Raw genomic sequence first — 14,250 nt, 5'->3', positions numbered from 1 at the left:
TTGTATTAATGACATAAGGACAGGTGGTCTATCTCGCGGCGACATACTCTCGCGGCCATCATGTGTTAGGCCTGCTGGGCTAGCACGTGATTGGCGTGACAGTATGTAGCCGCGACTTATGTAGATCACAGTGTTCTTCTTGTTTTAATAACATTAGGACGGGTAGTCTATCTCGCGGCGACATAATCTCGCGGCAATCGTATGCTAGCCCTGCTAATGTCGTTGCGTGAGATTATTAATTTATTGTTAAAATACACACTGTTCTTTATTTCTCTTTAATCGTATACACACACAAATCCTCTCAAGTGACGCTACCACATAGTTTGCTTACTGCTACTTACTTATGTACATGGCTGGCGCGATAACCCAAAATGGGTTTTGGCCTCCAACACAAGAGCACGCCACTTTGCCCGGTCTTGAGCGGTATCGCGCCAGTTTTCGCCAATGCAGAGCTCATGGAGGTCAACTTCCACTCTGTCTGCCCAACGATATTTTGGATGACCAGCAGGACGGAGTCCATTCGAAGACTCGTGAAGATCGGGCAGCCAAAAAGAGCCTACTGCATAGTTAACACATTTCAAACACCAATAAACTTCAATATTGGCGCCTAAAACGGATATTAAACATATTTATGGGGAATTATAAAGCTCCGTTGGGTGTTTGATATTCTGTTCTAACTCTGATCGTAAACCTAGGAGCGTGTAATGAGATTTCCAGGAAACGGAAGACAAGCTAGCTGTAAAATTGTATTTACCATGCAAATTGTTTTTTTTTTTGTAAATTAGGTGTAAGTACTTACTTAGTAGTCGCCTTGTGCCTCAATCTCCACTGTCCACTTGTCACGGTAGATGGTAAGGTAAATTGATTCATATTGCTTAGTTCACATACCTGTATAATTTCAAGATATGAAGTTCTGTACTCAGTCGTCCGTCCAGTCCGTCAGTACGTCCTTCAAAACATTCTGTCTCTGATACTCTATTATTTTGCGTAGATGTCCCACTTGTCCCAGTCCCACGCTGGATACTACGAACATAACTTTGTCTATAATAATATTAATATTTCTTACGTCATTCACATTTTTGGAGAGTTTCTTTTTTAATCAACTATTTAAAGCCTCCGCCATACATAAAGCGTTTTGATAGCGTAGCGTCAGCGGAGCGCAATCCGCGCGCATTCCGCTCGCAATCCGCGCTCGTTAGTTCCCGCCGGCGGCGTCCGCTGGGCGCAACGCCAGCGTTCGTCCGGCGCACCGCTATCGTTGCGCTCCGCTGACGCTCCGCTACCGCTCCGCCTACGCTATCAAAACGAGCATGTGTGGCCGAGCTTAAAGTACATATGTCTTCCTCTCCTATATATCTCTATCACTGGTATTTTAACTTGCTTTGGTTTCATATATGTCTCACAAGGTCCATGCACCTCTTCGGTATTTACCATTACAACTTGTGTTTTACTTATATACTTTATTTTCTTTTTCAGGTAAGTTGATTTCATTTCTACACGAGGACATCTTGGAGGTAAGTTACAAATTAATGTTAAAACCATTGATGATTTTTCGTCCTCATACTATTCCGATTAGAATTTCAATCTCCTAAAAGTAATTTCTAATTAGAACACAATTGTTACTTAATGGTGCTGTTTTACACGGGCAACACAATTGCCAGCAATTCACATACCATTGCCGCGTTTGCTCCATAGTTAGTTGGTGCGTATTGAACAAACGCGGCAATTGTAGGTATGTGAATTGCTGGCAATTGTGTTGCCCGTGTAACAGCACAGTTACGTCTTTTCGAAACTTGGTTTGAAGTAATTGACGCTAGAGGGCAGTTAAAGATTGTAGCACCCTTAGGCAGCGTTCCCACTTATGCGTCGCGTGTCTCGGGGCGCGCAAGGGGCGTCCGCGCCACGCCGCTTAAGTGTAATTCAAAAAACGTCTCCTCAGTACATTTTGTATAGGAAAGACGTAAGACGCGCCCCAGGTGGCGTGGCGGCGGCGGGGCGCGCGCCGCGCCGCTTGGCGGCGCGCCTTACGTCCTTCCTATACAAAATGTACTGAGGAGACGCTTTTTGAATTACACTCAGGTGGCGTGGCGCGGACGCCCTTTGCGCGCCCCGAGACACGCGACGCATAAGTGGGAACGCTGCCTATCATTTTACATCTGTCGTTAAATTATGTACGCCATTACTCGAAAGGAGGGATACGTTTAAAGCTCGGCCACACGTGCGCGTTTTGATAGCGTAGGCGGAGCGGTAGCGGAGCGTTAGCGGAGCGCAACGATGGCGGTGCGCCGGACGAACGCTGGCGTTGCTCCCAGCGGACGCCGGCGGGAACTAACGAGCGCGGATTGCGAGCCAGCGTTCCGCCGGCGCACCGCTAACGCTTAACGCTATCAAAACGTTTTATGTGTGGCGCAGGCTTAAATGTTTATTTTGTTTGACAAACATTTATTTACATGAACTAGATACAAAGACTAAGCACAAAACGTAATAATAGCTAGCTTAAATCTCATAATAGCCCTTGAGGCATGGAACCAAGGTGGCTGGCGACATTTCCTAGCTGTATTGGAATTTTGACGAAAATTTTGTGTGTACTTTTACAACGAATGAAACCGTAAGCGAAATGCGCGTAAGAGACTAGAACCCTCTCAGTTGGCATACAAATTTTCGCGCTGCGTTGATTGGAATAAAGCCCTATTACGCATTCAAGTCACGCGGTACTATTTATAACATCGCCTACACCATTATAGTGATATACTGTACAGTTAAAAGCATAAAATCTAGAAATAAGAATGAAATTCGGGTGATTCCGCATTCCCGCGCGAAAAGAAGTAATTTACTCCATTACATCCCACGCTTAAGGAGCGGACGGGCTTGGATCCGGAAAATCTGGTTGAGATCGGAAAATAATGGGCTCGGACTTGAGGCAAATTTGCGTGTCATCCGGAGGTGGAATTTGGTCATGTCAGCGAACTTATATCTTTGAATTGAGCCTGTTGTTACTTTTCATCAGAGACTGGGGTCAACGTACTTGTAGTGTAACGAAAAAAGCTGAAATCAATATCATATGGATTGGATACTAAAGTGACCAAGCCACATCTTTAGTGTATTCCGCTAGTTTGTATTATGCTTTCCCTGTTAATTAACACAAACATACTTTATCATTTTCTATTTTATAAATATGTCGATCTTACTATTTCACTGGCCCAGTGACCCATATAATTCGGCTATTTCAGTAACAATTATTATTCTTAACCAACGTCTCACAATGTTACATTTAGAAAATAATTATTGACCTATTTTGTTTTGGTTTGTGTTGTATTGTGTTTTGTTTTCTTTGACATTGACCAACTGTTACAAATCTCGCACCATCTTATACATCGGCCGTATCCTCGACCTCTGAACCTAACCGCGATTCCCACACGCTAACAATCCGCAACTTAAATTCCATTCAGTCGTACTCATTCATTCATTCCTCTAATCCGGTCGCAACCGGCGCGGCCGCGCCTTAACTAGTTGTAATAATTGGGCCAGGATGTTGGAGCCACCACATTCGTAATAACCACCTACCTTTCATCTCCACTAACTTCCTAGTCTAGCCTGACCTTTAAGTTCTTCACAACTCTGTGACCACGCGTATACTGGTTGTGTATAATACTCCTGAGGCAATGGACTTTGTAGTTATTGTGAATAGGATCTGTTGGGAATAGCCAGTGAGTCATCAGTCTCTCCCGGGCTCAGCGTAGTTGCCAAAAGAAACGTCGGTACTCCATTATGAGCATACAACTCAAGTGGGCTTTACAGTTCACTGTTCCAGAAGCGGATTTAGAACTGAAAGTGACACTCGAGCCCTTCGTTTGACCTGTTTTTGTAGTAGGTATTTGAATAGACGTCCATGAATTGTTAAGCACACTTGAAATAGAACAGTTGATGTGTCTTCATCAGAAATTCAGAACATTCAAAACTGGACTTCAAATTCGTGAAATCAAAACTTAGGCAAACCATTTCGGATGCTAATGTGCTCATCAAACTCGTCGTGTTGCTACTTTGAAACGCGATAGATAGCATATGCACCAGTGGCGTAGCGTCGATACAACTCGATTCCCTACGGGTTCCCTAAACTCTGCAGTATCTGTAGAAGTCCATACAATACAAAACAGATCCCAAAAACCCCTCAGGCTTTACCAACAAAAAATTTCACGCGTCGCCACTGATATGCACCAAGAAGAACCTGCAACGAGGGGTTTAGTAGTGTCAACTAGGATATTAAACATTTCAATTCCTTCTGAAAATTTATATCCATAGCGGTGGATACGACAATCCTGCCCGATCCGGCTTTTCAGGATCTAGGTACTGGATCGTTGAACCGTCGCATTAAAAAATGGGGCTGTTTTTGATAACGGCTACTTGGTTTTAGCCGTATTTTTAATAGAAAACGGATCCGGCCTGATTGAAAATCAATCGAGATTACAACTCTTCATTACCGTAGTTTTAATTTGTAGGAGTTATTCCGCAAGGAAAACTACTCGACCGTGCATAACAATGTTTCAACATCGAATAAACTTTAAAACGATGGGCTGTCCGCCCGGCGCCAGCATTGTATGACTTTAATGTCTGAAGCTAGCCGTTTCAATTAGCTAATGTATTATGCATTGTGCACAGATTGCTCGCTAACCCGATGCAGTTCGCATGTCCCGGTATTGATTAAATTCTGTTGCCGAGCGTGATTACATTGATGCCATGTGTAGTTAGCTAATACAGTATGATTTAGCTGGAAGATAGGGATAAAAGGTACGCTAGAAAGTAGAACAAGTACATAAATATGTCTACTCCAGAGCTGTGGGCGAAATCGGTCAGGGATACTTACTTCTGACCGTCATCATTATCATCATAAAGGTAATATTTATCATCGTTCAAAGCGACTTGAGGAGTGACGTAATTCTACTTAAGAGGTTTTGCCATGTGTAGTTATTTTCGGATAAGTATTCCATCTTTTTTCTACTCCCGTACTGTTATTCGTGAGTTACAAGGTCGTGCATAGAACTTTAAAACCCTACATAAAAGATGTCAGGACAAGTCTATCTAGTCTATACCCTGAAAACATTTAGTAGCAGTAGCACGATATAGCTGTTACAGTTCAGTAAATACATTGCTACCAACTTAACAAACCAATTCGCAGAGTCGAGACTCCTTCGTTTTCTGCTGCGTTCATTGGCGAGTGGCGACGCGTCGAATCGCATTCAAATGTATGAGAACTCGATTCAACTCGGCTCGATTCGTCTTAGTGGCTTCAAAGAACCATACCATAGACAGTTTTATTTTCATGTTTGCACTCAAACTGCATATTCAAAATGGTAGGCGGTCCACTAGATAACTAAGATGACTGAAAGTAGGTATTTGTTGATTTATAATTTTCTTTCAAAATAAGTGCTTGTTCGTAGAAAAAGTATTGTATGCAACGCTGTTTAACTGAGTCAAAAAATGCTCGTGGCGTCTTTATTAACAATTTTCGGCTTCGCCTCAAATTGTTACCCACGCCACTCACCTTTTTTGACCTCTTTTAACCACCAGTTGCATAAAATACTATTCTAGTGGTGTCAAAACTTATTCCATTTTATCACGTCTCCATCAGCTGCGTTGTTGTTATATTTTTTTCCTTTGTACTTAATGGGTTGCAGTGGCACTGTTTGATATGATGCCCGTAGCATAGCTTAAAATCTTCACAGCGATAGTCCTAACCTACGAAACATCTAGAAGAACCAACATTTTCGTTCACTGTCTAGGTATCTGCGTAACCATCTCGCGAAGACTGGCTGATCCCTTAGTAGACCAGTTTAAAAAAAAAAACTATATTACAGCTTTAAAGTTTAATTTTTGCCGGATCTTCTAGGAAAAAGTGATATTTTATCTAAAAATTCTCTAGGAATGTTCATTACCCTCGTTTCGCTGATACAAGTAGATGACAGGTGGCGTATTACCTCTCAACTTTTTCGCGCTATTATAAAATTGATTCACAAATTGCTGTCTCAATGCCACCGTGTGCCAAATCGACGTTCAAGGCCCGGGCGGATTCCATCCTACTGTCCTTTTTAAATAACCAATGACAGCTCTTATGTCTGTGGAGTAAGATTCAAGAATCGTCAGCGAACGAGCTTAGGGCTATACTAGTTGGGCTAGGGCGGGGACGGCGATTGTTCATCTATTTTAAAATTTAAGTATTGGACGTCATGTCGTTAATGTGATTTAGAATGAGAACTCAGGGAGAACGTTTGCGTATTTACGGACCTGGTGCTATATTTGTATTAGGTAAGGAACAATCTAGAAAATCGCATAATCCTGGTTTAGGGCATCCGGTGTGTCCGGGCGAGATTTCATTTATAGTCCCGGTCCGGGTTCAAAAATTCATACGTACCAGGCCCGCACGACGCGATCAACCGACGAACAGACTCGCTAAATTAAAAACCTGTTGACATGCCGGGGTTTTGGGATTCCAAATTCGGGGTTTCCATGTGTCTTGTGCCGGTTACCAAATTTTTCAAAGGTTCCGTTAATAATTAGAAATTCCATAATTTGATTTTGGAACTTAGCTATGGTGTAAAAAGGTACCATACTATTCGCTTAGTACGAGTATATTTGCATACAAACTATGCATGGACGGTCACTTTTCTTTGCAGCTGCCGCAGTACATGAAATCGCATATAGTATATCGCATATAGTATTACATATTATGTAATACTAGCTTTTGCCCTCGGCTTCGCTCGCGCTAAATTCGGAAATTGCGGAATGCTCCATACTTTCACTCCCCATTTTAGGGATCCGGGGGGTTAGAAAGAGACAAAAAATAACCTATGTCTCTCTCCATCCCTTCCAACTATCTCGACTTAAAAAAATCACTTGAATTCGTTGCTCTGTTTTGCTGTGAAAGACGGACAAACAAATAGATACACACACTTTCCCATTTACAATATTAGTATGGACTTTCTATAACGGTAGGATCCAGGGAGAGAAATAGAGACAACGATTTTAGGAGGTCGGTCTTTTCCTCTTAAGGACAGACGATGACGGTTTCTTAATGTGTAACTCTGAGCTTTCGTACACGGAAGTAAGTTCAGTTATTAACAAAAAACGCGTTTTATTTACAATAAATATGTTAACGAACACGTCAAATTCAAGAATAAAATTCTTCACATTTATTTCGGATTATTTCTGGTTCGTTTCCTGTTTAAATATCGTTCCGAATCGACATTCTATTCGGTTTATTTTGTTTTGTAAAAATGTTTGTTTACTAACAGAAAGTGTGATCTAAATACAGAACTATATTTATTATAAATTGAAATAGATATCATACACGAAAGAAAAAACGGCAAGGCCCACTGGTGTCCGAGCCAGGAATCGAACTCGGGTCTTCAGCTTACGCGAGTAGTGTGACTATACTTAAAAAAAAAACAAATCAATAATATTCAATAAAATAATTTGATTTGTTCCCTAGTTGTACAGAACTATATTTAGATAGAAGAAATAAGTTCATAATATATTTGTATAGGGGCCGAGCGTGTCACATTTTGTACTTACATGTAATAGGAAATATCTCTCAGGCCCTTGAGTGTTCATAATGTTTATGTTGTTGCAATTAAATATCACGTAACGATCACGGATATTTTATGTTTTCTTTGACGTCAACCTACAAAAATTGACGCCCGAAACACCCGAAAGCTGCAAGCTGTGAGTGAATATGACGGACAACATTTTGACTAAGAATCACTTGACACGCTAAATACAGTCAGCCAATTCGCATCTTAGATCAGTCTAGAACCCTGTCGTATTGACACCGTGCTTTATTTGCTACAGAAGTCAGTTTGACTTTTACTATGAAAGGGTTCTACAGTGGCCTAGGATTCAGATTGGTTCAAAGTACATGAGGAAATCTTAATTTTACTCCTCTCATTTCAAAGACATTTCCGCTAATAATTCAAATCAAACTTTCATAAACGTAATAAACCTTTCAATACACGTTCTAAATATAATCTGTTCTAGGTTATTCGGTTTCATAACGCCTTTGATATCGGAGAAGCGGCCTCCGAGGAAGTGTCGCCTGTCTTGCACGCTAATGTGTTTCCATTTTACATTAAATTATAATACATGAGTACATAAAAATGCCAACTATAAAAGAGGAGGTCAACAGATATTGTATCAAGTACAAAGAACGTCTGAAAAACATACAAACCAACTTGCGAGGGACCTGGTGAACACTAACGACAACCCGAGCAGGCTTAAAAGATGGGAGATACTGCGTCTGGACCAGAGGCACTAGAAGATAAAATTCTAGGAACATCATGAGAGAGTGTTTAATGGAATACCTCTCCAACTTATAATATATACACAAAAAATCTGATTATGGCTAAGCATAGCCGATGGCAGATAAAAAAAAAAAAAAAAAACATTAAATTATATGTACATGCGGAAAGATCACAGGTTTTATTGTAGACGTGTGATAGAACAGCGGTATTTTACTTGAATTATTTAAGGGGCCGTAGGTTCAGAATACTGTACTGAGCATATGCTTTCAAGGTGGTCACATCTATAACAGCATCGACGCGTACGCAGCGGAAAGCTGAAATACGCATACGCATTTTCATACAAACGAGCAATTTCTCATACCACGGCTGATGCTGATAGATGTGACCTCACCCTTAAAGCTCGGCCACACATGCGCGTTTTGAGAGCGCAGGCGGAGCGCAATGATAGCGGTGCGCCGGACGGACGCTGGCGTTGCGCCCAGCGGACGCCGGCGGGAACTAACGAGCGCGGATTGCGCGCGCATTCAGCGCGCATTCCGCTCCGCTAACGCTAAGCTATCAAATCGCTTTATGTGCGGCGGAGGCTTTAGTGGGCCATTTGTCCCGGTCCTGAGCTAGTCTTATCCAATACACCCAACAAGCATGCGAGCAATAAATACTACAATAATAAACCCTTTGAGGATGATACGAGTATAAGTAGTGTTAAAATTACTGTATTGTAATTATTCTTAATTAAAGGTTCTCAAATAGGTCATGAGGCTAACAAAGGTTAAGAACCACTGCCCCGCCGTGATGCAACAAGTGACATTTCTGCGAAACGCTAGATGATAAATCTTGGCCTTTACGTAGCGCCGGCGCTAACTATTAATAGCCTGCACTGACTGCAGTGCCGTCAGATAGCTATTAGCCACATTGTCTCTGCATATAGCTTGTGAATCAGCGCAGCGCTGCGCAAGAGCATATGAAGGGTAATAGTCTCGCTACTTGATCTGCTGCCGTAGCCGAAATGACAATCGTTGACGATAGACGCCGAAATGCAGTCCGGCTCTGTCGCGCCAATACGGAAGAGAGATAGTGACAACTAGCTATTACGATAACACGCTGTTACGGCTTTGTGCCCTGTTCCCACCAGTTTGAGGATCTTAAAGACCGGCAACGCAACTCCGACCTATCTGGGGCCCGTTTTTCGAAAGGTACAGTCGACTACAAAGAGATGTATCCACTTTTTCACGTTTTTACATTGTAATAAGGTGAAAAAGTGAATACATCTCTTTGTAGTCGACTGGTACAAGCCTTGTATTACAAGTGCGCGAACTGTGAAATCGTATGGGTTGTCATGGAAACACACTTGTAATAATACAAGGCTTGTACAGTCGACTGAGAAACGGGCCACTGGTGTTTCCGATGTCCATGGGCGGTGGTGGTCGCTGACCATCAGGTGACCTGTCTGCTCGTTTGCTTCATTTCATATTGCTACGCATTCTATCGTAGTTATCACTTTCTATCGCACTTCCGTATATAGGTGCGACGCGAGCTAGCTACGATACGTAAAAGTGTCAGCGATTGTGAGGTTGGCTAGGCACACTGATTAGCACTTGTGTTAACGTTGTGCAATAACCCAAAACACATTGCATTTTATATCTTACGTTTGGAACAAATAAGTTTGACAATTGTATGTTTTAAAGGCCGACTCAGGTATTTCTTGCCAACGTGGCCTTTCATGACTTGTGCAAATCTGCTACTCGTTTAATTGGGAACTGATAAGGTTTTTAGTAGAATGTTATCTCAATTTTTAAAGATTACCTATTCATTATTGGACGATAGTGTAACTTCCTGTTTACAAGGGAAGCCATTGCACCTATTTATAAGATATAAATCAATTCTATGAATTCTTCAATATAAATTATATTTTTATCAAAATGCCATACGTACTAGTATTTAGCTGTAAATATCAAAGTATATACAAATTAAAATTGCAAACGGGACTTAATCGCGTATTTACTATGTTTTTGGTCTCGGAGCAGTCTGCTCCGAGACCACGGGGACAATGCCGTCCTTGAAACGTCGGAGGTTAGTGTTTAAAACATAGTGTTTAAAACATAGTAAATACGCGATTAAGTCCCGTTTGCAATTTTAAATATGTGTAAAAATCGTGAAAGTTTGAATCAGTGTTTTATATACAAATCATCTGATATAATTATTGGTAGTGTGAGAAGTCCTCGGATAAATAAGACGAACGCCTTTGAAACAGTACTTTGTATTCTTGATAATCTTATTTATAAGTACATCAGATACAATTGTCTATCCTATTTCCCTCGAGTTCTTCGTCAATCGCCTAATGGCCGCCCTGCGCACATCTACCGCCACTTTTCTATATTCAATCTTCAACTACCCTTTATGTTTTAATAGTGCGTTTAGAGAGGATGCTAACAGTAGGTACGAAGCCCATACCCACTGTTGTCTGTACATCATTTCTTGTTTTGTAAATTGAGCGAAATTGCATGCAATAAATCAGGCCATTTAGAAGGTGATCGTGATTTTGGAGTAGTTCAGGAAATGATAGGATTTGTAGGGTAGTGTTCGGAATTTGCAATGTAACGTAATGGATGACTAGTCTGTTTCCATTCACACAAATGGGTTCAAACTGTCATACCGGATTACTCATTTGTGGACTCTGTCTTCGTTAAACCTATTTCCCCATATGGTAACATTGGTAACCCTACCAGACATCGAACTGCATCTAGCACACCATTTCCCGCCAAGCCTACGCCACACCTACGCACACGAAAGGGCAACGACAAACCCGTCCATCCTCATAAACATCTACACACTTTCCAACCTCAACGCCATTAAACTTTGTATACATGTTTATAACCGTGACTGATCAATTTCTAACGCATAGGCCCTTGTAAAAGTATGCCCACTGGCTAACTGTAACCAGCCTACGGCTCTTAAATGTCTTAATTGTTTGATCGATTGTTTTAATACTCATAATTGATCAGATGACTCAAGTTGTTAGTCATAAGTTTGTGTTTCTGTAATTGAAATTGAAAGGAATAGCCATCGTATCTATCATTTCAAGCCTCCGCCACACATAAAGCGTTTTGATGGCGTAGCGTTAGCGGAGCGCAATGATAGCGGTGCGCCGGACGAACGCTGGCGTTCCACTCGCAATCCGCGCGCATTCCGCTCGCAGTCCGCGCTCGTTAGTTCCCGGCGGCGTCCGCTGGGCGCACCGCCAGCGTTCGTTTGGCGCACCGCTGACGCTCCGCTAACGCTCCGCCTCTCAAAACGCGCATGTGTGGCCGAGCTTTAATAATGACGACTGTTGTGGCCTAGATAGATAGTGTCCTGCCTGCTATGCCGACGGTCCTGGGTTCGAATCAAATCTCGGTAAATGCACATTTGTGTAGTTCTTTTAAATGGCATTTTCATATTAAATGACATCATCATTATCTTGCCCTTATCCCATTCAATTTAGGACAGTTTTGTCCGCATTTTTCGCTCTAACTTACGTCCTTCTGCCGATCTGCCATATCTGGTGTAAAGTTTTACGACCCGTTAATTTACCAATGACATCATGAGATCATGACAGATTTCGCAGAACTTCTATACACTGCATTCCATTTACTTAAATAAACCTGAGTCATTGTATGGAAATTTTGCTAATCATTCATCAATATTGGTAATTTGCATTTATAAAACATACAATGATTTTCCTCATATACATTTTTTTCTTTGACGACCGGTCTGGCGCAGTCGGTACTGTCGGTAGTGACCCTGCCTGCTATAGTCTAGAGCCAATTTGGCCACAAGTCGTCTCCTTCACGATTTTCGTCGACATCTCTTCTAAATACCTAAAACAGGTATGGATATGTTCCTCGTCCTCTCCAGATTACGAATTGACCTGTTTTAGTTTAAGGCGGGGGGGACGGGTCGAGAAAAAGGGGGGGAAAGATGGCGACCGACCATCATAGATATTTATTCACATCTCGAGTCCTATGGCACCAATCTGTTCGTGCGAGATGTCATTTGAAAGCTTATTAAACCTACTTTAATTGTTTTCAAATAACTATGCTCATAAAAGTAACCGTTTAGGAAATATTTGAAAATATTTGTTTTTTTATCGCGCATGAATTGCACAAGTACTAGTAAAAAATGCGTCTAACTCAATAAACAATAACTTTACCGCAATTGATGTTATTATAAAATTTTTGCGTCTATTCATGCTCTTTCTAAAAATATAAGTTTCATTGGTATATGATAATATTTAACCATGTAATTAAGAATTTTGTTTGGCAGGGGTTATCCTCCAGGTCGCATAAACGGGCGCTAACCGTAGTAAAGTATTCAATATTTTTGAGGTCTTATTTTACGGATCCATATAGGAGAGGTATCGTTTGAAAGATAATTAAACCTACTATAATTGTTTACACTTAACTATAATATTAAAGGTAGCTGTTTACATAATATTTGAAAATATGTGTTTTTTATCGAGCATGAATCGCACAAGTACTGGTAAAAAATGCTTCTAAGTCAATAAACAATAACGTTACCGCAATTGATGTAATTATAAAATTTACGCCACTATTCATGAGCTTTCTAAAAATATAAGTTTTATTGGTAAGTGATAATATAACCATTAAATTACGAATTTTGTTTCGTAGTGGTCATTCCGCCGGTCGCATAAAAATGAGCGCTGACCGTAGTAAAGTATTCAATATTTTTAAGTTCTTATTTTACGGATCCATATGTAAGAGGTATCATTTGAAAGCAAATTAAACCTGCTGTAATTATTTTTGAATAACTATAGTTATAAAGGTAGCTGGTTACAAAATATTTGAAAACATGACTTTTTTTTCGAGCACGAGTTGCACATATACAGATAAAAAATGCTTCTAACTTAATAAACCATAACTTTACCGCAATTAATGTTATTATAAAATTTACGCGAAATTTCATGCGCTTTCTAAAAATATAAGTTTTATTGGTGTATGATAATATATGACCAAGTAATTACGAATTTGGTTTAGCAGGGGTCACTGCGCCCTGTCACGATATTGGGTGCTGACTGACCGTCGCCAAATTTTCTACGTTACTCAGATCCTATTTTACTGATAAATTTGTGAGAGGTATCATTTGAAAGCATATTATGCGTACTATCTTTATTTCTAATATTTCAAGTCGAAACTGTAGAAGTTTACAAAATATTTGATTAGTAATATGTGTATTTTACTGTGCATGAATAGCATTGGCATTGATAAGACACGCTTCTAGCTCAATAAATTATAGTTTTCCGCAATTGAAATAATAACAAAATAAACGGAAAATGTATGACTTACACAAAAAATAAGTTTGGTTTGTATTGCATAAACAATTAATTTGAATTTGTTCAGCTCACCTACTGCGCACCATCATATAAATGGATGTCCACCGTCGTTGCCTTTTTCAGATTTTATTTCACTAATCGTATATTCATAATAAATATAATCTATCACGTATCGAATTTACTTATATACTTAATTGATCAGTAAAATAAAATCTGTAAAATGATGAAAAAATTAAGGCAACGGCGGTGGACATCCGTTTATATGACGATTGACCGTGCGCAGTGGGTATGGTGGACAAATTAACATTAATTGTTTAGGCAAAACTAACAAAACTAATTTTTTGTAAAGGCCATACATTTTGCGGTTCATTTCGTTATTATATCAATTGCAGAAAAATATAATTTATTGAGCTAGAAGCATGTTTCACTCGTATCAGTGCGAATGCTATTCATATACAGTAAAAATACACATATTGTCAAATATTTTGTTAACTTCTACAATTACGACTAAAATTATTAAAAAGTAACGATAGTACGCATAATATGCTTTCAAATGATACCTCTCACAAATTGATCGCTAAAATAGGATCTGAGAAATACGTAAAATTAGGCGACGGTTAGCACTTATTT

At 40.2% G+C, this 14,250-nt stretch overlaps 1 protein-coding gene across 3 annotated transcripts in view; it reads left to right on the top strand.

Moving 5' to 3' along the window:
* LOC125231666 overlaps positions 1-14,250 on the top strand; it is a 241,101-nt gene that overhangs the window by 50,229 nt on the left and 176,622 nt on the right. For 2 of the 3 annotated variants that reach the window (XM_048137170.1, XM_048137171.1), the window contains one exon: positions 1,477-1,514. The exons of the other annotated variant lie outside the window; for it this stretch is intronic. In XM_048137170.1, coding sequence (XP_047993127.1) covers positions 1,477-1,514 — 38 coding nt within the window. The remainder of the gene's footprint in view (positions 1-1,476; positions 1,515-14,250) is intronic. 3 annotated transcript variants of the gene reach the window in all.

This window comes from Leguminivora glycinivorella, chromosome 12 (genome assembly GCF_023078275.1).
Source record: "Leguminivora glycinivorella isolate SPB_JAAS2020 chromosome 12, LegGlyc_1.1, whole genome shotgun sequence".
NCBI classification, from domain to species: domain Eukaryota; kingdom Metazoa; phylum Arthropoda; class Insecta; order Lepidoptera; family Tortricidae; genus Leguminivora; species Leguminivora glycinivorella.
This window is presented reverse-complemented; position numbering and strand designations above follow the sequence as displayed.